Genomic DNA, 21934 nt, shown 5'->3' with positions numbered 1-21934 from the left:
TTTTTTTGAAGACAATGTTGATTATATCAGTTTTCTCTTTAGGAGAACCCACAAAAGAAATTTCTTTCTGATATTAGTATCAAGGTCAGGCACAGTGGTTCATACCTATAATCCCAACACTTTGGGAGGCCAAGGTGGGTGGATCAGTTGAGCCCAGGAGTTTGAGACCAGCCTGGCCAAAATGGTGAGACCCCGTCTCTACTAAAAATACAAAAATTAGCTGAGCGTGGTGGCGCATGCCTATAATCCCAGTTACTCAGTAGGCTGAGGCACGAGAATCGCTTGAACCCACGAGGTGGAGGTTGCAGTGAGCCGAGATCGCACCACTGCCCTCCAGCCTGGATGACAGAGCCAGACTGTCTGGGGAAAAAAAAAAAAAAAAAGAGGTCAGAAGTTCAAAAGTGATATGGGCTTGAATTAGTTAATAGATTTTTTTTTTTTTTAAAGATTTCTAATTTCATTATATTTCTTTCTTTTCTTTTCTTTCTTTTTCGAGACGGAGTTTCACTCTTGTTGCCCAGGCTGGAAGACAGTGGCGTGATCTCGGCTCACTGCAACCTCCGTCTCCTGGGTTCAAGCAATTCTCCTGCCACGGCCTCCCAAGTAGCTGGGATTACAGGCATGCACCACCACACCCAGCTAGTTTTGTATTTTTAATACAGATGGGGTTGATCAGACTGGTCTCCAACTCCCGACCTCAGGCGATCCACACACCTTGGCCTCCCAAAGTGCTGGGATTACAGGCATGAGCCACCGTGCCTGGCCTTAGTTATATTTTCTAACAAAAAAAATAAGGTTTCTAACTTCATTTTCTTTTCTTTTTTTTTTGAGACAGAGTCTTGCTCTGTTACCCAGGCTGGAATGCAGTGGTACCATCTCAGCTTACTACAACCTCCATTTCCCAGGTTCAATCAATTCTCCTGCCTCAGCCTCCCGAGTAGTGGGGATTACAGGCACTCGATACCACAGCCGGCTAATTTTTTTTTTGTATTTTTAGTAGAGATAGTGATTCAGCATATTGGCCAGGCTGGCCTCGAACTCCTGGCCTCAATTGATCTGCCTGCCTTGGCCTCTCAAAGTGCTGGGATTCAGGCATGAGCCACCATGCCCGGCCTAATTTCATCATATTTTCTAACTACTATTAATATGTAGGATTGTTACGAATTTTTGCCACATGCAATACATTTATACTCTTGAATTTAGATTAAAAAATGTATTTTTTTATCTATCTATCGATCGACTGACCAGGTTATGAGATTGGTTAATTTTTGTATTTTTGGTAGAGACGGAGTTTTACCATGTTGCCCAGGCTGGTCTCAAACTCCTGGGCTCAAGTGATCCGCCCACCTCAGCCTCCCCAAAGCACTGGGATGACAGGGGTGAGCCACTGCACCTGGCTGCTTGAATTTAGATTTTTAAAAGAATTTCATTATCACCAACTAAACATAATTTTATCTCTTTTTTCAATATTAATACTTCATTTCTTACTTCACTTGCCAGAACAGTTTTTTAAAAAAAATTATCTACCTATGGTTTTAGGTTAGAAAATGAGAACTGATTCAAGGGAACAAGAAAAAGTTTTGGAAATTATTTAAACTCTTAAAGACTTTAATATTACAAACCAGAAGCAACATGACAATGGTGAGAGGATGTGCTGCTGAAGACACATTGTTGGGGTAGCTGGGTATCCACCTGGCTATCAGTTCAGAAAATTAGAACTGCTTCCTCCCACACAACTGCAATCCTATTCAGATGGGTCACAGTGTTCCATGTTAAAAAAAAAATTGGAATAGCATATTTATTCCAGCTGTGGAAGCAAGATAAACTTCTGACTATTGTGAAATAAAGGATATCATCAGAGACAAACTGAATAGGTATGAATATATAAAAATAAAATAGTTTCGCCCAATGAAATGTAAAAAAGGGACAGTAATAGAGGAGGAAAAAAAGCTGATAAAAGTTTACAAGCTTATATATATGTATATAAATCTATTACAAATATGAAATATATAAGGTCAATAACCATATTCCAAGGAATAAATGGTCAAATGGTCAAAAGAGTCCAATCCATTTATACACAAAGGAAACAGAAATAGTAAACTGTCATTTGGAACACAGCAAAGCCTCTCATGAAATTAAAACAAAATGCAAAAAACACCTTAGGGAATAACTGCATGCTTGTTAAATTAGGAAACTGATAGGACATAATGTAGAGAAATGTATCCATGTACTTAAATATATCTGGTAGCACTGCAACCAATACAAGCTCTTGGAAAGCCTTCTAATAAATGTAACAACAGCTACATATGTATGCATGCACCTGTGCAGACACACACACTGACCTCTTACTCCACTTAGAGGCACTACATCCCCACAAAGGAACAGTGATTTGTTATTTAGAGAACTACTCATAACGGGAAAAAATGAAAATAACCCAAGAACCTAAAAAAAGAAGGGCTAAACAAACTACAGGATGGCAACATGAGGTATCATATAGCTTTTTGAAAGGACACATATGGGGACACAAATAACTAGAAGTGCAAAGGGAGTATCTCAAACCAATGCTTTGCAAAACTTCCATGTATTATGTGAATTAAGAAGGTTAGCCAGAGTGAATGTTTTCCTATACTCTTTTTTTCCTTAGGTTCCCTGGGCCTTGGAGAGATCAGAAGCCCACCTGGTGCTGTTCAGCTGACCACACACCGGTGATCTCCCTCCTTTAATACAACATGCTCCAGTTGGCACCTTCAGCCTCCAGTAAGTACCATCATAGGAATACACTCTGCTTTACAGCTTAGGTTTCTGGAAAGGAAAGCAACTGCTGAGTTGTTTCATGGACTTACTGTGAGTGTGGCGAGTGACATGAAGCCGATTAGGTTATTCCATACTTTATCGATGTCCTTCAGCAACTGCTGGAGTTTCTCACTGCACACTGCAGTGGCTTTGATCCCCAGCTCCACACGCTTGGTTACCCTGTACACTTCAACAACACCTGACGGGATGAGAGAGCAGAGAGAGAGTGTTGACAGTGGAGACACAGAGGAATCAGACAGGGGAGCATCATTGCTTGCTGATATCTATTAGAAACAAGGGTACATCTGGACAGAGGTGTACGTACTATTCTCCGGGACCAATCCACTTCTCAGTGCTGCTGTATAGCTCACTGGTAAGAGCATAGACTCTAAAGCTGCACTGCTTGGGTTCAAACTCCAGCTATGCCTCTTACTGGCTACATGACCTTAGGCAAGTCACATAACCTCTCTGTAACTCCATTTCCTCATCTGTGAAGTTGGGACGGTAACAGTACCTCCTCCAAGGATGGTTGAGAGGATTAAACAGGTTAACATGGTAAAAGGCTTACAACAGTGCTTGGAGAATGGCAGGCAATATGCAAGTTATTAGGTTTTGTTTTTTGGGAGGTTTATTTATGAGTCCATCTGCTTGAATCTGGGAAATCCCAATAAACTAGCTGAAAATGGGGATAGTAAAAATTTAAAAGAATCTCAATGTTAATAGCATCACAAAGTAATTAAGAAATATCTCACCCCTCTGAATCTGAAGGTCTTACAAACACTTTGACTTCACTTATCTTTATACATGCAACAGGATGCAGACCGGTTCTTTTCCTGTGGTCTCTAAATTGTGGTTGAACTCTTCAAGCAAGGATGAGAGGTGATAAGTACCTCACACTCTAAGGACAGCCACCAGATACATCCCTAACCCCTGCAATGTGACAGTCACCAAAGACATGACTCCGACCTCTCTAAGTGAACACAGAGGGATTCAGGGGATCTTCAGAGTGGTGCCTCAGCAGCCCTGTGTACAGCACTATGGCCTTTCTTCTTCCTTCCCCAAGGGAGGGGCAGAAATTACTGCCCACCCTAAGCCAAGTGAAGGCGCTTCTAAGAGAATCTTCCATAGATACAAGGATACGAGGAGAAAAGACAGGTGCCCCATTTCCTGGTGGACATCTGCTTATGCAGAACCGTGCCTGTTTGAGCAGGAAAAGAAGACCCCGAGTGAGGTGGCAGGAGTAAGGCAGAGGCTACATCCCCTCACTCTCCACTCATCCAGCAAATATTTTTGAGTGCCAACTATGTGCAAGACACTAGATTAGGTGTTGGGGACACACCAGTGAACAAAACAGACCAAAATCCTAGCCTTCGTGGAGGTTCATTCTAGTGGAGGGAGACAGAGCATAAAAACAACAAGTAACTAGGCGCAGTGGCTCACGCCTGTGATCCCAGCACTTGGGAGGCCAAGGTGGGTGGGTTGCTTGAGCTCAGGAGTTCGAGACCAGCCTGGGCAACATGGCGAAAACCCGTCTCTACAAAAACTACAAAAATTAGCTGGGCACATGGTGGTGCGCGCCTGTGGTTCCAGCTACTTGGGAGGCTGAGGTGGGAGGATTGCTTGAGCCTGGGAGGTGGACGCTGCAGTGAGTCATGATCACATCACTGTACTCCAGCCTGGGTGACAGAGTGTGATCCTGTCTTAAGAAAAGAGCAATAAGTAACATATGTAAGAAATTAAAGGTAATAAAGCAAGGGAGAAAATCCAGCAGAGAATGGGATGGGAAGTGCCGGGGTGGGGAGAGAGGATACTCTTCGGAGAGATGGATGCTAGGAAAGATTTCACTCAGAAGCTGACATGTGAGTAAAGATTTGAAAAAGATTAGGGTCCAGTGTGTGTGGCTCCGGCCACGGGCCAAGCCTGAGCCTGGGGAAGGGAGGAATACCGAAGCGGATAGAGGCTGCGCTTTCACGTTGGACTGACATATCTAATTGCTGCAGATGACCAGGAGGTTAAGGAGTCTGTGGTGTCATTAAGCGGTCGAGAGAAAGAATATAGAGTATGGTAAGGAACTGATGGGAGACAAGATGATTTTATTTCAGTGCATCAGTAGCTCTGATAAACCAGTAACAGAGACATAATTTTACATTTTTGCTATTATGTATATAACAAGGACGAGGAAACTTAGCCATAGAGACTTTTTAAGTTCAATAGTTTACTGCCTGTAACTTAAGTGTCTTACCCACAAATGCAGATGCTTCTTAGTGAAGTCATATGTAACTTGAGAGATCTAGCTTAAAATAATTCAAGGGAAAAGTGAAAATAATGCAAAGTGCCATCATTTTCAATAGTAAAATATAAAAGAACATACCTAATAAATATTCCATGCCTTGAGCTGACTGAATTACTTCTGTGCAAACAGAACTACTACTGATTCCATTTAAGGTATCATTTGCCTTCTTAATGACCTACAAGAAATGAAATCACATCACCTTACATAACTGACAAAAGTCATCGCAAATCAATTTACTGTTAGTAGAAAACCCAACCGAAAAGCCACGAGGTGTCAAAAAATCTCATTTTATCCTTGAAGAAACAATCCTCCATTTATTTGGAAGAAAAAAGACAGTTTTTTTTTTTTTTTTTTTGAGACGGAGTCTCGTTCTGTAGCACAGGCTGGAGTGTAGTGGTGTAGTCTCAGCTCACCACAACCCCCAACTCCCGGGTTCAAGTGATTCTCCTGCCTCAGTCTCCTGAGTAGCTGCGACTACAGGCGTGCGCCACCACGCCTGGCTAATTTTTGTATTTTTAGTAGAGACGGGGTTTCAACATGTTGATCAGGCTGGTCTTGAACTCCTGACCTCGTGATCTGCCCGCCTCAGGCTCCCAAAGTACTGGAATTATAGGTGTTGAGCCACCGCACCCGGCCAAGACAGGTTCTTTAGTTTAAATATTATTTTGATTTAGTCAGAGTTAATGAAATCACTTTGGTATTTCTTAAACACAATGACAGATGAGGAGACGACTGACACATGAGCCAGTCTGCTATTGTAAGTGTGAAAGAAGCCTCACCTACGATGTATGACTTCCACAGAGTTTCACTTTGCCCAGGGACATCCACGTAAGGCTCTCCTGAAGTTTGCCTCTGTCCATTCAAATGAACCAAGAAGGCAAAAAGGCACAAGAGAACACTTATATACGTGTGAACGCGAAAATGACATACTCACATTCAGGGCACTCCCCAGGCATCTCTGCCATTCATATGCATATCTCTCATTTTCCTGTGAATTTGATAAAAAGAACTGGGTTAAGCCTTGAGCGCAAACCTGGAATCTTCTACTGATGACTCTGTCAATTCAAAGGGCTTGAGCTTGGAAGACTTTCCTTTTTATTACAATCACTCTAGTTCAAGCAGTTTTTTTTTCCTTTTTTTTTTGAGACAGGGTCTTGCTCTGTTGCCCAGGTTGAAGTGCAGTGGCGTGATTTCTGCTCACTACAGCCTCAACCTCCTGGATGCAAGCAATCCTCCCACCTCAGCCTCCAGAGTAGCTGGGACTACAGGTGCGCACCACCATAAGCGGCTAATTTTTGTATTTTTGGTAGAGGTGGGGTTTCACCATGTTGCTCAGGCTGGTCTCAAACTCCTGAGCTCAAGTGATCTGCCCAACTTGGCCTTCCAAAGTGCTGAGATGACAGGGATGAGCCACCACGCCCGGCCGCAGTTTATCTTTTGAACTCACTAATAACTATGTTAAATTACTAATAAATGTAACTTCTGAGCACAGGATCTGTGAGTCTAAGGGACATGCTTTCCAGCGGCTTCCCCCTGTGAGTGTTGCCTCATTTGTTCCATCAGTAACAGTGTAAGCCTTTCTTCCAAGGCACTCAGCATGTAGCTATCTGGTACAGAAACTGCTATTAGGCTGCTGGCTTTCCACTCCCTGGTTATAACGCTGTGGGTGAGGACATGGCCCACGTGCACGTGTAACAAGGAGTAGGGAAAGGCAGGAAGTTAAGTGTGTTGGCCATAGGAGGAACATACCGTGGTATAGGTGTGCACCACCATGTCCGGCTAATGTACTAAGATGCAGCAGACAAAAATAAAAAATTCAGAATATTTTCCCTGTCTCCTCTATTTTGAGGTTTCATGAAGACAATAAAGTCTAAGTGCTCAAGAAGAATTCTACAAACTCTGCCATCCTTGTGAAGTCCCACGAATAGTTTTGGTTTTAGGGTCACTGACTACTTTCAGTGGGTGCCACACCTGGAAAATGTTTTCACCCAGGGCTAATGTTACCCTTCTCTCACTTTAATTACATAGTTTATGTCTGGTGCTTTGTGCCTTTCTGCTCCTCATTTTCCCCATGTGAAAGCTGAGAGCATTCTGTCTTGGGGTCCTGTGTGCTTGCTGGTCTGTCATCCACCCCCTATAGAAAGCTCTCCTCTCACCTCCACCTCTCCCGTCAGGTCTTTGTACTTGTCTCGGATGACGGGCAGCGCGGGCTTCTCATTCAGAGTATTGGAACGGTCTCTGAAAGGCTGCTCCAAAGCCGGAGAAGGGGAAGAGCGGCTTATTTCTTTATCACCGAGGCTCAAACTCCTCTTGTGTGATCCTGGGAGAAGGGGAGAATACAGTCAAAGGTTTTGGCCACCTACCTTAGTTCAAGCAGAGGCTCTTCCTCGCTACCACAACCCTCTTTTTTTTTTTTTTTTTTTAAGACAGAGTCTTGCTTTGTTGCTCAGACTGGAGTACAGTGGTGCGATCTCGGTTCACTGCAACCTCTGCCTCCTGGGTTCAAGCGATTCTCCTGCCTCAGCCTCCTGAGTAGCTGGGACTACAGGTGTGCACCACCGTGCCCGGCTAATGTTTGTATTTTTAGTAGAGATGCGGTTTCACCGTGTTGGCCAGGCTGGTCTCGAACTCCTGACCTCAAGTTAATTCGCCTGCCTCCGCCTCCCAAAGTGCTGAGATTACAGATGTGAGCCACCGCACCCAGCCCACAACCCTCTTCTTCAGATGCTTATGTCATGAGGCATTCACAAACACATTCCTCATTCATTCTTTCTGGGAAGCTGCATGTTGAATTCTTTCCACTGTTCTCTCTTGCTTGGTTTCCCTGCCTTTTATTTTCAACATGACTCTTCTCTGATCTATCACAAGTCTTCCATAATGCTCAGTGCAGAATCACTGGAGTCTGGAGAACAAAAGCACCTTTCTAAACACCCGTGTGTAAAGTTGTGCAGCTTTTCCAGTCATTTGTTATGGATTTGTAACCGAGTTCCTTCGCAGGCTCTCCATCCAGCTGAAATCAACAACCCCTTCAGTCAGGATGAGATTAAAGCAGAAGAGGCAAACTCAAATGCCTTCAGAGACCAGGCAAGGAAAGTGAATACCCTAAGTAGGTCTGCTGAGACAGGAAGCGGTGGGGATTATGGCAAGAGAGAGAGAATGACCTATCTACAGGGAGCGGTGCTTTTGGCTCCAGCTGCTTGTCAGCATATGGGAATGCAGACCTACTAGTGCCAGATATTATGACTTCTCAAGAAAAGGTGGAAATCCAGATTGGGAAATCTCATGTCTTTTAAATACTGGCAATTACTTCATACTTAAAAATCTCTTGTGTGGGTCAATGTGATATGCAGGCTGGATGCAGATCCACGGCCACCACATTGCAACCTTTGGATTCAAAGACATTATCTGTGCCCCGGGAACATGAGCGGAGCTAACGTGCCTTCAAGTGGCTCAAACCCATTTAACTGGCTCTTTTAACGCAGTGCACCTCTAACCAAACGAGCTAATGAACAATACCTGTATGCTATGCTTGTTTTTAGCCCATAAAACAGTTATCTGAGGGATACTGATTTTGACTCCAGTCTCAGGGAAATCTTTATTATAGCTATCTGTAATTGACCCGGATTTCAAAGATTAGAAAAATCTATTTCCTGCTAAACCAGGGAGCAACATTTTATTCTTAAGAACATCTAACATCTCAGTGGAAAAAAACCGCAATAGTAAAATCTACCTTGGAAGCTACTCACCTTGAACAGAAAGGTCAAAGGTTGCCAGCTCACTTTTGATCATTTCTTCACTGGATTTCATTTTGCTTTGTGAAGTGGCTACTAAGAAGTCAAATTTGCTGATTTTGGGCTTTTCACTTTGAAACTCTCCAAAGTCATCTGAACATTCGTTGGGGGTTTCTTGAGAGGCACCACTGGACGCTGGGCTGGGACAAGTGGCCTCTGGGCTCCGTTCAGCTGTAGGCAGGTCCTGTCTTGTGAAATCTTTATAGTCTCTGCTTTCATATTCCTTTTGCTCACTGGTCTGAGGAATCATGTCTTTAAAACTGGCAAACGCTGGGAAGGTGGTCCCTGGAAGAGCATCTTCACTTGCAAAGGTTGTTACTTTGGAGAGAGATGTCATGGTGATGTTTTCAGAACTGCCAAATGAAGTCTCTTTCTTTTGAAGAATTGAGGTGGCTGAGGGGGATCCACTTCCTGCTGAGAGGACAAATGGAGAGAGTTTTCTGCCCTGAGTTGCATCATCCCTGTCTGACCAGTCACAGCTTGTAAGTGTGCTCACTGCAAAATTGCTACTGTAGCTTCCAAAAGCAGCATATTTTAAGTCCTCTATATCTGAAAGGGAAATAAGACCCCGCAATTAGAGGCAAGCAATTTAGGCAAAATGCCCTAAACTCTGTAGAAGCAAAATGCCTAGCATATTTGATTAGTTTTATACTATGTTGAAATTAGCTAAATTTAGAGTTTGCACTAAAATTAAAAGAGTTGGGCTGTAAAATCTGATCTTAAAAAAACCCACATTAGCCTTGAGTTGGCATTTACATTTAGTTACCAAGAATCATTTTCTTTGGCTATAAAAATTACTAAAAAAAGATAGGAGGTTCATCTACCAATGTATATACTATTTGATATACGATTGGGGTCATTTAATAAATTGTTCCCATATAAACTTAAAAATGTACTGATATTCCTTGCCTAAAACATGTCTCCCTTCATCTTGACTTTGTTGGAAAATGTGCCTTTAAAACATGGTCATGTGAAATGTACATGGCAAAATAATTAAAAGTTGACAGTTTCTCAAAACTAAAATGAAAATAATGTCATCTAACTTTCAATCAATTATTAGAGTTTCTGTCATAATATTATCAATTATTAGGATTTCTGTCTCAGGCAATGCCAAATATGAGATTTTAATCAAGCAATTACTTACCTAGTTGTTATTTTGGTCAAATTGGACATCATATTGCTGTGATGAAGTATGAGGAAAGAAAAATCAATCTGATCTACTTTCGCCCTTAAAAAATGCAATAAAAAGATTTGGGTCCTGTTGGGCTCCACTTTTTCCTTCAACTATGTATCTACTCTCCATTTAAAAAAAAAGGAAAGGAGGAGAAAAAAAGAACTGCTGGGGCAGACGACTGATTTTACAAAGCATTCTTAATATACAGTTAAGTAATTTAAGAGGCAACATAAAACAGCAGAAAGAAAGTAGGTTTTTGATTTAGAAAGACCTGAGTCTTAGAAAGACCTCTGCTACCTACTATTTGTGTGGCACTAGGCAGATGATTGAACATTTCTGAACCTCAGTTTGCTTATCAGTAAAATGAGGAGAAGACCATGTACTTGGAAGGACTGTGTTACGGCCATCAACCGTGACCACGTGTGTAAAAGGCCAGATTGACGCCTGGTGAGCAATACATAATAGCTAGTGTCTGCTCTGCATAGGTGCCACCAGCCTCAACTTGACAGTTAATTGCTGCTTTAGAGCCTAGAGGGGAATTTCAAAGCAAAAATGAAAAGTCAACTCAGCATTTTAGCGGTATTACTAGGAGAAAAAGGTTCTTGCTCATTTTCAAAAAGCAAAACCAGCCGAGACTGAATTAGGCTGGTGTGGAGAAGTGGGTTGATATGCATTTAGTTTCACTGTAGTCACTGTACATGAGGCAAGAAGGCTAAATACAAGACTCTTCCTCTGACAACCACATATGTGATTTACAAGGAAACTGCTCAAAAGTTTTGTGACCTAGATTTTCAGAACTAAGTCAACAGGTGAACCACCATGGAGTCATTTTTCTCTTTCTTTCACAGCGATACTGCATAATTTATGAGGGGTAAGAGGCTCCTGACATTTCCATAGCTCTTCTAATGGTATAATCCAAATCTCTTTTTCTTTGAGCTGTTAGGAAAGGGGTACTAAGTTAATAATAAAAACAAAAAACACTAGCCATACAAAAAACCAACCAGCAAAAAGCAAACACTTTTCACAGAATGATGGCATATTTAAAAATTCTGTGGTGCAATCGTACCCTTCAAATGTGGTTTATAAAACAGAAGGAAAAAAAGATTCAGGTGAAAAGGTTTTTTTTTTTTTTTTAAATTTCTTTTTTGAGACAGAGTTTTACTCATCACCCAGCCTGGAGTGCGATGGCGCGATCTCGGCTCACTGCAACCTCCGCCTCCTGGGTTCAAGTGATTCTCCTGCCTCAGCCTCCGGAGTAGCTGGGATTACAGGTGCCCACCACCACGCCCGGCTAGTTTTTGTATTTTTAGTAGAGACGGGGTTTCACCATGTCAGTCAGGCTGGTCTTGAACTCCTGACCTCAGGTGATCCGCCCGTCTCGGCCTCCCAAAGTGCTGGGATTATAGGCATGAGCCATTGTGCCTGGCCTCAGGTGAAAAATCTAGAGTTTAGAATGAATGGAAAAGCCTTTAACCCAAAGCTTTCTTGGTCTTTTGCTGTAGTGTTCTTTTGTTTTTGTTTTTTTCCCCACTATTTAAAGGCACCAGAAGGTGTCCAGACTCAAATGAGGTGAAATTCAATCAGGGGGTGATGCAGTTAAATACAGGACTATTCTTGGAGGGGTACATTCAGAAGAATGTTTCATAATACAGATTATTTTTATTCTTAGGTCCTATGAAAGCATTTTGGGAAACTATATTAGGAACTGCTTCCAGAATCTTTCCTATTAAAAGGGTATCAGGCCGGGCATGGTGGCTCACACCTGTAATCCCAGTACTTTGGGAGGCCGGGGCGGGTGGATCACCTGAGGTTAGGAGTTTGAGACCAGCCTGACCAACATGGTGAAATCCCGTCTCTATTAAAAATACAAAAATTAGCCGGGCGTGGTGGCAGGCGCCTGTAATCCCAGCTACTTGGGAGGCTGAGGCAGAAGAATCGCTTGAACCCAGGAGGTGGAGGTTGCAGTGAGCCGAGATCGCGCCATTGCACTCCAGCCTGGGCAACAAGAGCGAAACTCCGTCTCAAAATAGTAGTAATAATAATAATAATTAGCTGGGCGTGGTGGCGTGTGCCTGTAATTCCAGCTACTTGGGAGGGTGAGGCAGGAGAATCGCTTCAATCAGGGAGTCGGAGATTGCTGTGAGTCAAGATGGCACCACTGCACTCCAGCCTGGCGACAGTTTGAGACTCTGTCTCAAAAAAAAAAGGAGACAGTTTTCCTAGAGGCAAATGATAAATTTAATGAAAAGATATCTCCAGTTCAAACACTGCAATCAAGATATTGCTATGGTAATAAAAAGATCTTTCTTTGCAATCACACAACAACAAAATGTCTTTTAAAAACCTAAAATGACTAATATAATCAGGTAAAAGGCATTACAGGCAACAAGGGATTGCCTTAGCTGAGGCATTTTTAAGCATTTTTAAAATTTCAGGAAATCTTATTTTTATTAAAAATGATAACGCCTGTAACAGCTTGCCTTTTGGAGCAACTCCCAGAAAAGACTAAATGAAAGACTAGAAAAGCAAATGAAAGACTTAAAAAGAAATATTTTATACTTAAAATGAAGAGTAAATACACAAGATTCACTAAAATCAAGCCTCAAAATTGAGTTTTAAATTTACTTTTGCTTATTTGTTGGCTACTATAGTGTGAAAAAGTAATTTCGTAAAGTGTAATTCATTTGAACACAAGTACTGACGGTACATAAGGAATGTGAGACAGAACACCATGCCCCTAAACTTAGCATTTATAAACAATATAAATACAGGGCAGTATGTTCTGGCATAGCAAATATTTGTAAACCATTTTCTAAGAAAAATGTGGTACATCAGTTCATTGAATGTAGCTTAAAGTAAGAAAATTTTCATTTCCCATGTTAATAGTTCTACATTTCTAAGCAGTCCAGTTATAGGTATTATTGTATAATGGTCTTAAAAATATTAAAGATTATATAACACCTACAACATAAGTGATAGAAGTCTTGTCTGAAAAAATGATGTGGAATAACCCACATTTTAGTTTGTAATCACTGAAGCTAGTATAGATGGATTTTCAATTTGATAGCTGAATTCTGAAAATTGCAAGAGAAAAAGGAAAAAGAAAATGGAGAAGGAATGCAATAAAATGAACAGAAAATCACTACTGTATTTCCAGTTCTGCTGCGGAACTCCTAGGCTGTGCTAGGTTGAACTGCATTTGCACACAGATAATATGCCAAATTGTGTGTTTTAATGCATACATCTGTTTGCAGCCAGGAATGTCCTATTACAAAGGCCAAAGGAATAAACGTATACGATCTGTTTTCCATCACGGATCTCAGATCAAAACGTGTACTTCTTGCTTATGCTGGCAAGTAACCCTATTAGTCTCTTCCATAACCTCTATTCAAATCTCTTTTGAGTGGATGTTGTACATGAAAACAAGGTATTTTTTCGAACAAAGAATGTCGGCTACTACTACAGGACACAGACAGCCAAGCTCATTCCCAAGGACATTTACTAAAGCTGTCAGTATATGCCCAGGTGATGAAGAGTTACTGGCTTTTGAAGGAGTTGAGAGAAAGAGGAAAGGAGATATACGTGCAAATTCCACTATTCTCATTTTATATAGCAATAAAAATGTTCATTGGACTAAGAAAGAAACATATTTTCATTTACAGTACTGATTTAATCTAAACTTCATTTACCAAAGCAAACCGTAAAATACTTGTACATTTCAGTTTCTCTCTACTCTGGGCCCTAATCTCCTTTAGGCCCTATTCTGTCTTTGATCTACCTATGAGATCAGTTGTATTCATATTCTCTGTTAACTAAAACACCTGGTCTGTGTCCTGTACGTCTCAAACACTGAAGAAAACAGGAATGAAAGTGATCACAGTGTAAGTGGACAGGCTGGAAAATGCTGCTGTTTAATTACCGTCCAGTGTTTTCTAATCTGTATGAAAACTTCCTGTTCTTCATTTGTACTGACTCACGCAACTCTATGGTTTAAATTATATCCACACTATCTATAAGCACCTTTGGGTTTCTGTGTCAGTGTTTTAAGTTCAAAACTGAAAACTGGAAATCCTGTGGATATTTTAAGTCACAGGAAGTCAGAAGGCCAAGGAATGGTGTCAGGATACACAGTGGGACCGCCCCTAGTCAGCAGTAAAAATCTCATCAAAGAGACACCAAATGAACACAGAAGACAGGAAGTACAACTGAGGCCTTTTGGTTCTTTGGTGCATTATTTTAGGATTTAGCACAGGTTTTTTGATATTGCCAGTGTTCCCTTCATGTTCATTTGCTACTTTTTTTTTTTTTGAGACGGAGTCTGGCTCTGTCACCCAGGCCGCAGTGGGAGTGGCACAATCTCGGCTCACTGCAACCTCCGCCTCACAGGGTTCAAGCAATTCTCGTGCCTTGGCCTCCCGAGTAGCTGGGACTACAGGCGCCCGCCACCTCACCCGGCTAATTTTTGTATTTTTAGTAGAGACAGGGTGACACCATGTTGGCCAGGCTGGTCTCAAACTCCTGACCTCAGGTGATCCACCCGCCTCGGCCTCCCAAAGTGCTGGGATTACAGGCATGAGCCACTGCGCCCGGCCATCATTTGCTACTTCTAAAAATCAGCAGGGATTTTGATGTGAACAACAGAGTGACTACAGAACAACAGATACATGGGTATACCTTCTCAGATACTGATACATGAAGTGAAGCACTAATGGCATCAGGGTAAACAAAACAGTATTTTGTTTGTTTGTTTAAACCTATAGCATACAGTTCTTCAAGTCTTTTTTACAAAAGAAGTTTAAGTCATTACATTACATTAAAACTACCTCCCTAAAAAGTAATGTTGCTTTGGAAATATCCATTACTCAATTTGTGAATGTATGCTTTACGCACAGTTACATTCAGTCATTTTCTGTAGCCTGCTCAGATAAATGCAGAAAAGAGTTAAAATAAAGCAGTCCTACATGGACCAATTAATCTAGCATTACAGAATTCCATTGACAAAGAAATTCCTCAGCCAAAGCCAGCAAGAGATTGGTCTTATAAACAGCATGGGAAAATCCAAAATAAAGGGCAGCTAGCATTATCACTAAATGGAAGCTACAGTAAGATCTCTTTCTTTCAAATGTGTTAGCAGCACATATCATAAATAAAATACAATGCATTTATACAAAGTTTTTGAAACGAAGTATTATTCAACTTTTTAAAGCAGTATGCTCTGGACAATGCTGTACTTTGAATGGCAGGCCTGGCTTTTCTCAGAGTTAATCTAAACCTCTAAATACAACTTTTTTTCTTTCTTAAAGGGCATATTTAAGACACTACAAGTGATCTCTTAGGAATCCTATTCAAAATCCTCATCTTCTTCTAGGCTAGGTGCAGTAGCTCACACCTGTAATTTCACTACTTTGGGAGGTCGAGGCAAGTGGATCGATCACCTGAGGTCAGGAGTTTGAGACCAGCCTGGCCAACATGGTGAAACCCCATCTCTACTAAAAATACAAAAATTAGCTGGGAGTGGCGGCAGGCACCTGTAATCCCAGTTACTTGGGAGGCTGAGGCAGGGGAGTCACTTAAACCTGGGAGGCAGAGGTTGCAGTGAGCTGAGATCCAAGATCACGCCATTGCACTCCAGACTGGGTGAGAGGGAAACTCTGTCTTAAAAAACAAAACAAAACAAAACAAACAGGCGCGGTGGCTCACGCCTGTAATCCCAGCACTTTGGGAGGCCAAGGCAGGCGGATTACCTGAGGTCAGGAGTTCGAGACCAGCCTGACCAACATGAAGAAACCCCCGTCTCTACTAAAAATACAAAATTAGCTGGGTGTGTTGGGCATGTGCCTGTAATCCCAGCTACTCAGGAGGCTGAGGCAGGAGAATCACTTGAACCTGGGAGGCAGAGGTTGCACTGAGCCAAGATCGTGCCATTGCACTCCAGCCTGGGCAACAAGAATGAAACTCCATCTCGAAAAAAAAAAAAAAAAAAGTTTTCATTTTCAGTGATTTAATTTCCTTCCTTCCTCAAATTCTAAAAAAGAACAAAGAATTAAAGCCTCAAAACATAAGAATACAAAATATAAACCATGGAAATATCCCATTTTCCCAGGGATTTTATTGGTTTTGGGTTTCTAACCTGAAACACAGTAATATTCTCAAGGTTTTTTACTGTTACCATAATACTCTAAAATGGAGAAAATATTTTCCATGTTTGACCTACGCTTGTTGCTTCATTTCATTGGTCCTTCTAGAAATTGTTTTCTTAAAAATAAGAATGGTTCAACCCTTACTTTCTTAGACGCACCCCCCAAACTTGTTTTAAGAATTTGCTTTATGTACTATGAGAAAAGAAAAAAAAAAGGCTGAGGGTTGCTTCATCATACAGAATACATAACTGCAAATCTAACATGCTCTGTAATTACAGGATGGAGTACCCAATTTTTCTTTCTTTGAGACAGGGTCTTGCTCTGTCACCCAGGCTGGAGTGCAGTGATGTGATCACAGCTCACTATAGCCTCAACCTCCCAGGATCAACTGATCCTCACCTCCTGAGTAGCTGGGACTACAGGTGCACACCACCATGTCCGACTAATTTTTGTATTTTTTGGTAAAGATGGGGTTTCACCATGTTGCCCAGGCTGGTCATGAACTACCAGCCTCAAGCAGTCCACCCACCTTGGCCTCCCAAAGTGCTGGGATTATAGGCGTGAGCCACCGCACCCGGCTGAGTATCCAATTTCAAACTCAAATCAAATTCCATCCTGAAGACTTCCTGCTATTAATACAGACCACTTTCTATTATGCAGATTATCAATTTAAATACAGTTTACATTTACTGTGCTCAGAAGTCCATTTCAATATTATTTGATTTATTTTAAATTAAGTTTATATCTAGTTATCTATAACTACGTAGTAGCTTGAACTATGCAGTTAGTTACAGATAACTAGATAGTTATGGATAACTAGGTAGTTATAGTTAACTCTTTCCACAACACTCAACTCTTAGGTCTTTTTCCTCACCTTCCCCTTCTCTTCAATGTCATGCCTAGTAAAGACAGATTCTCTACAATAAAATATGATCAGTTTCTTCAAGAGAAGAAACTGCAACAAATGTTCTTTCTCCCTATCATGTAAAGTAGTGTAAGGTTTACTCTTATTTAAGTCTGAAGTTATATTTCAATGCAATGCCATGTTAAAAACTTACATTAATGGAATTATAAGAAACAAAGGCTAAAATGTACCAATACTTTCTTAGAAGACAGGTGTTTGACGAAACAAAACTAAAGGGGAAAACTCTCTAGTCTCAGGCTACTATTGCTTTAAACTTGGTACCAGTCAGGTATTTCTTTGGTCTAACCCTGAAAAAGTACAAATTACACACATCCCCACACTTTCAAAATATGCCAAAGAATTATTTATTAACACAAGACTTACAGATCACAAAAGAGAGTGATACAGAAGAGCTGGAAAAGAAGTCATCAGAATAAGCATGCAGATCAGTGTTTGCAGAGGAATATACTAAAGCAAATTCGAAGGCACATTCACACAGAAAATGTCTAAATTGAAAAAAAGACATCAGAAAAGCAGCCAAAAAAAGGGCACTAATTAAAATACAAAGGTTTTCAATGTCAAAGAAGAGCTACTTTACAGGTAGGTAGGTAGGTAGCTACAGAAGTCTTGCTAACCCTTTGAAAATGTCACAGATGAGGGTCAGCTCTTGCTGCCAATAAAACCATATGATTTTAATGACTGCACGTCAAGATGCTTCAGTGCCACAGATTAAATTTAGTCGGGGGAAAAAGCAGCCTAGTTGAAATTATATGCAGCAAGGGCTCAAAGGGTTAAATGTAATATATGCAGAGAAATCAGGCAATGTTATCAGTATTATCTACCTTCCATACAAAGAATTATAGCAAGAGTAAAAGAGACAGTATCCCCTTCAGAGTTAAGTTAGGGCTTCTAAACAGGATTAAGGTCCACAGACAGCAATCTACCAGGTTTTATTCTCTCTTCATCAGCTCACTTCTTATTTCTCCAACAAGAAGTACCTTTAACCCTCAAACTAAGAGAGCAAGAGATACTGTGGTGAACATGAGGATAAAATAAAACCACATTACTCTGAATAAGTCCTTGCCATTTACCCTCTACAATACGTTAATGCAGCAGTTTTGCACAACAGCAATATAGCACATTGGTCAGACATCAACCCCTTTTAACAACCGCTCTAAAGGGATACTGCTCCTTTCTGACAGGAGGTTTACAGATCAATGGGAGGAAACAATCTGTTTTAAGAATATCCTCCAACTGAAGAGAGTTAGCTTGAACATTACAGGCTCCAAGCTGGGGATGTTCCAAACATACATAAAAGAACATGAGCACAGAAGAGATTATTTTAACAGGTCAATAAGAACAAGCTTGGTCAAAAAACCAACCTCCAAATAAAATGGGGGGAAAAAAGACACCCCAAACCTGGATTAGACTCATTTCATAAAGACATCTAGCTTGGCACTGTGAAAGAATATAGATTCACTTTCAGAAAAATAGTTTCTAATTAGTAGCTTCAGAGTCCAAAAGGCTAGTATACATGTTATGAGATTTTTAAATAAAAATCCAGTATTGTTCAGAAAACAGAGCACTTTGCAACCAACTGCTGTGGTTCAAGCAGCTCATACAAAAAAACAAAACAAAACAAAACAAAAAAAACCAAAACAAAACAAAACCCCAAATCACTCTATCAAACAGCAGCAAAAAAAAATAAGAAAATTTCTGAGGAAAAGTACAAAAAAAGGAAAAAAAAGAAAGTAGACAGTCAAGGGCACAGGAGCTCTTCAGACCGCCCACTGCATTTGAAAAACACCTTAGCAAGTAGCAACATGAAATATGCAATGTCTCTGCTAACTTGCTCCTGATTCAGCACCCTGTTTAGGAATACCTACATTTCCAGAGCCAAAGGATGGATGCAATTTTGTTTTCCGACTTGCAAATTTGACATATGCAAAAGCTATAGGACTTGACAATTTCTGCCTGAATCTGTAAACTTGGAAGTGTCTCATGTGTCCCTCCCTAGTTAGACAAAACCAAACCTTTCATATGCATAATACATTTTCTAGAATAATACAGTGATACTGAGATATTTCTCATTATTAAAAGGCCACAAAATAGGTTTATCTTTCTATATACATATCAAAAAACAAAACAAAACAAAAACCAGGACACTTGGGAATCTAGTTTTTATGACAGAAGTTGAACTAGAGAGTAAATTGCTACATGTAAATCCACACAGAATTCAGAGGGCTCCCTAATACCATGTTTTCAAACATTTTATCAGAAAGTTAGCAGTTACCCTATTCTAATATCTACAGATTTGTTACAACTTAATATTTCTAGTAACAGAGTTAACACTGAAAACAGCTCCTGGATTCCACTGACAACACACGCCCTCCTCTTTGCCAGACCCTGACATAAAGAACATTCATATATAAACTCTTTCTCTCTTCTTCTCTTAAAGGGATGTGGCAAACTGCACAAGTGGTTAGAAATTTTTACTTTCTTGGCCTAACGAGAGTTAGTTTCTGTAAATCCAACAGAATACTATACTGGCAGTTGCTGTGTATACCCAAGAGAAGAAAAAAGGAGAGGGAAACAATGATTTTACTCACAGAAATGGAGAAACACTGCTGGCACTGCAAAAGTCCTTATCAAATTTCTGGCAATGTGGGGTTCACTTAGCAGTGAGTTTTTATGTGCCTCTAACACCAAGCTGGTGCTAGACTTCAAAAATAAAAATATTTTAGCTACCCAATCTAAGTTCCACAGTAGCCACAGTATCCATATATGCAAGTATCCATAGAATCAAATTTAATACTGCTTTAAGGAGACTGGCAACAAAGAGGTTGATTATTAGAGATTCATAAAGATAAAGGGCCAGAGCCTTACTCATGTAAATCAACACCCGCAGAATCATCTTTGAAATCTACAACACCATCACCAGAGCAATCTCACCAATTCCTCACCTGCAGCAGGAGGATGCTGGCCACTAACTGTTGGTAAATCCAAAGAGCTATCAGACATGACATGCTTAAGATCTCCTCCCACATCAGCCAATTTCATGTCAAACTGAACAGAGAGTGCATCTTCAGAGTCCTCCTTGCCGACACTGCTGCCACCAATGGAAGGGAGATCCAAGGACTTCACTGATGCAGAGTCTTCTTTGGTGTGTCTGAAAGCCACTGCTTTCTCTCCCAGGGATTTGTCCGAGTTTATGGAAGAAAATTTACTGGAGTGGAAGTCAGCAAAATCATCATCACTTTTTCCTGAAGGAGTGTTATCTTTTAGGTCTTCAACACCTAGTCCAGATCCTTCCAGAGAAAGTTGTCTGAAGACATCATACTTGGTAGACACAGCAGTTAGGTTTTGTCCACCCTTCACTGTGCTGCCCATGTTGCTGGTTAGAGGAACAGGACTGGCTTCCTCTTTAAGGGCATCATATTTGTCATCCGGCTTTTGCTCAGATGAAATAGAGCTATTACTGAAAGCCATAAAATCTGCAAAGTCATCCTGCTCCCCAACAGGTGGTAGACCAGAATATTCCCCAAAAAGGTTGAATTCTCCAAACTCATCAGCCAAACTAGAAGTTTTCGTTGATGCCAATGCTGTCGTAGCAGCAGCAGAACCTGTTGACTGTGGTGTGGAAACTGATTTTGATGTGCTAAATGCAGCTGAAAAAGACAATGGTTTCTCGCTGCTACAATTAACTGAGGAAAACATATCTAGGTCTGCTAAGTTCAGAGGATTTTTCACTTGTGTTTGTTGTTTCTGTTGTATAGTTCCTGAGGGGAAGGATGGTGGAAAAGTTTTGTCTTTTGTCGGTGGCTCTAGTGGTGATACACTATCGGCTGTTTTAAAATCGGTGAAACCATCATCAGTTCCTGCAGATCTGAATTCTGCAAAGCTTTCTCCTGAAAGAAAAAATACCACCCAAAAATAGGAATGCTGAACTGAAAACCATATAATGCACAGCATATTAAACTGCAAGCATAATTTTACAGACTTTTCTCCACTGACTTGACATTACTTAATAATGTTTATAGTTTAAACCCTATCGAACTACACATTTGTTTCCACACTGAGGTCTAGTGATACTGAAATAAACAGAAATCAAACTGAAAGTACCTGCCAGTAACATTTTCATTTGCTCATGCTTTTAGTGTGGGATCTCCCCTAGCTCTAGATCCTACAGCTGGCTAAAAGCACTTCTCTCAAGACTTTCTGTTCCCACAGCTAGCTAACCAAGCAGACAATACAATAAGAAATAGGGTTAGAGGTTCTTGAAGAGAGGCATATTAAAATAGTGGCCCTTTAAAGATAAAACATGTTACCTGGTTAAAAAAAAAATCAGAGGTACCAATGAAGTATTATGAAAAATCCTACATCTAATATTCAGGATGGACAACACTTGGTTCAGCCAGTCACTTTAAGAATAACCTTAGATACTATGTGGTCTTGTTCAAGTAAAGGAAGGCATTAATTTGAAGGGAGCTTTGATGACAATGTTTGAAAAGGTTCTATTATTTGCAAAGCATTCTAGGTGGGGCACACTGTAAAGCAGCTCCTCCCCATACTCTCTAATAAGCTGAATCTCACAGAAAAAAAAGTCTCTAAGCACTTGAGCTTTTCTACAAATTAGCTGTCTCACTGCATCAATGAGCACTTATTTTTATTTATTAAAATTCAAAAAGATTTGAATAAATACCAACTCTATTATAACAAAGTTTTGGAAGTTATAATTTAGACTTTAGTTTATATTATGCTACTCTGAGAATGGAGTAACTGACGAATTTTTTTTTTTTTTGAGATGGAGTTCGTTCTTGTTGCCCAGGCTGGAGTGCA

The 21934-nt window shown here is 40.6% G+C and overlaps 1 protein-coding gene across 8 annotated transcripts in view; it reads right to left on the bottom strand.

Annotated features, from left to right (window-relative positions):
* SYNRG (synergin, gamma) overlaps nt 1-21934 on the bottom strand; it is a 92595-nt gene that overhangs the window by 15685 nt on the left and 54976 nt on the right. For 4 of the 8 annotated variants that reach the window (XM_011990207.1, XM_011990209.1, XM_011990211.1 and 1 more), the window contains 6 exons: nt 20059-21003; nt 8833-9426; nt 7243-7406; nt 6021-6074; nt 5165-5261; nt 2844-2992 (listed from right to left, as the gene is read on the bottom strand). In XM_011990207.1, the coding sequence (XP_011845597.1) occupies nt 2844-2992; nt 5165-5261; nt 6021-6074; nt 7243-7406; nt 8833-9426; nt 20059-21003 (2003 nt within the window). The remainder of the gene's footprint in view (nt 1-2843; nt 2993-5164; nt 5262-6020; nt 6075-7242; nt 7407-8832; nt 9427-20058; nt 21004-21934) is intronic. The other 4 variants (XM_011990212.1, XM_011990206.1, XM_011990214.1 and 1 more) reach the window with 2 other exon arrangements.

The sequence above is a fragment of the Mandrillus leucophaeus genome, unplaced genomic scaffold (genome assembly GCF_000951045.1).
Source record: "Mandrillus leucophaeus isolate KB7577 unplaced genomic scaffold, Mleu.le_1.0 Scaffold374, whole genome shotgun sequence".
Taxonomy (NCBI): domain Eukaryota; kingdom Metazoa; phylum Chordata; class Mammalia; order Primates; family Cercopithecidae; genus Mandrillus; species Mandrillus leucophaeus.
The sequence above is the reverse complement of the archived record's forward strand: the minus strand, read 5'-3'. Positions and strand labels throughout refer to the sequence as shown.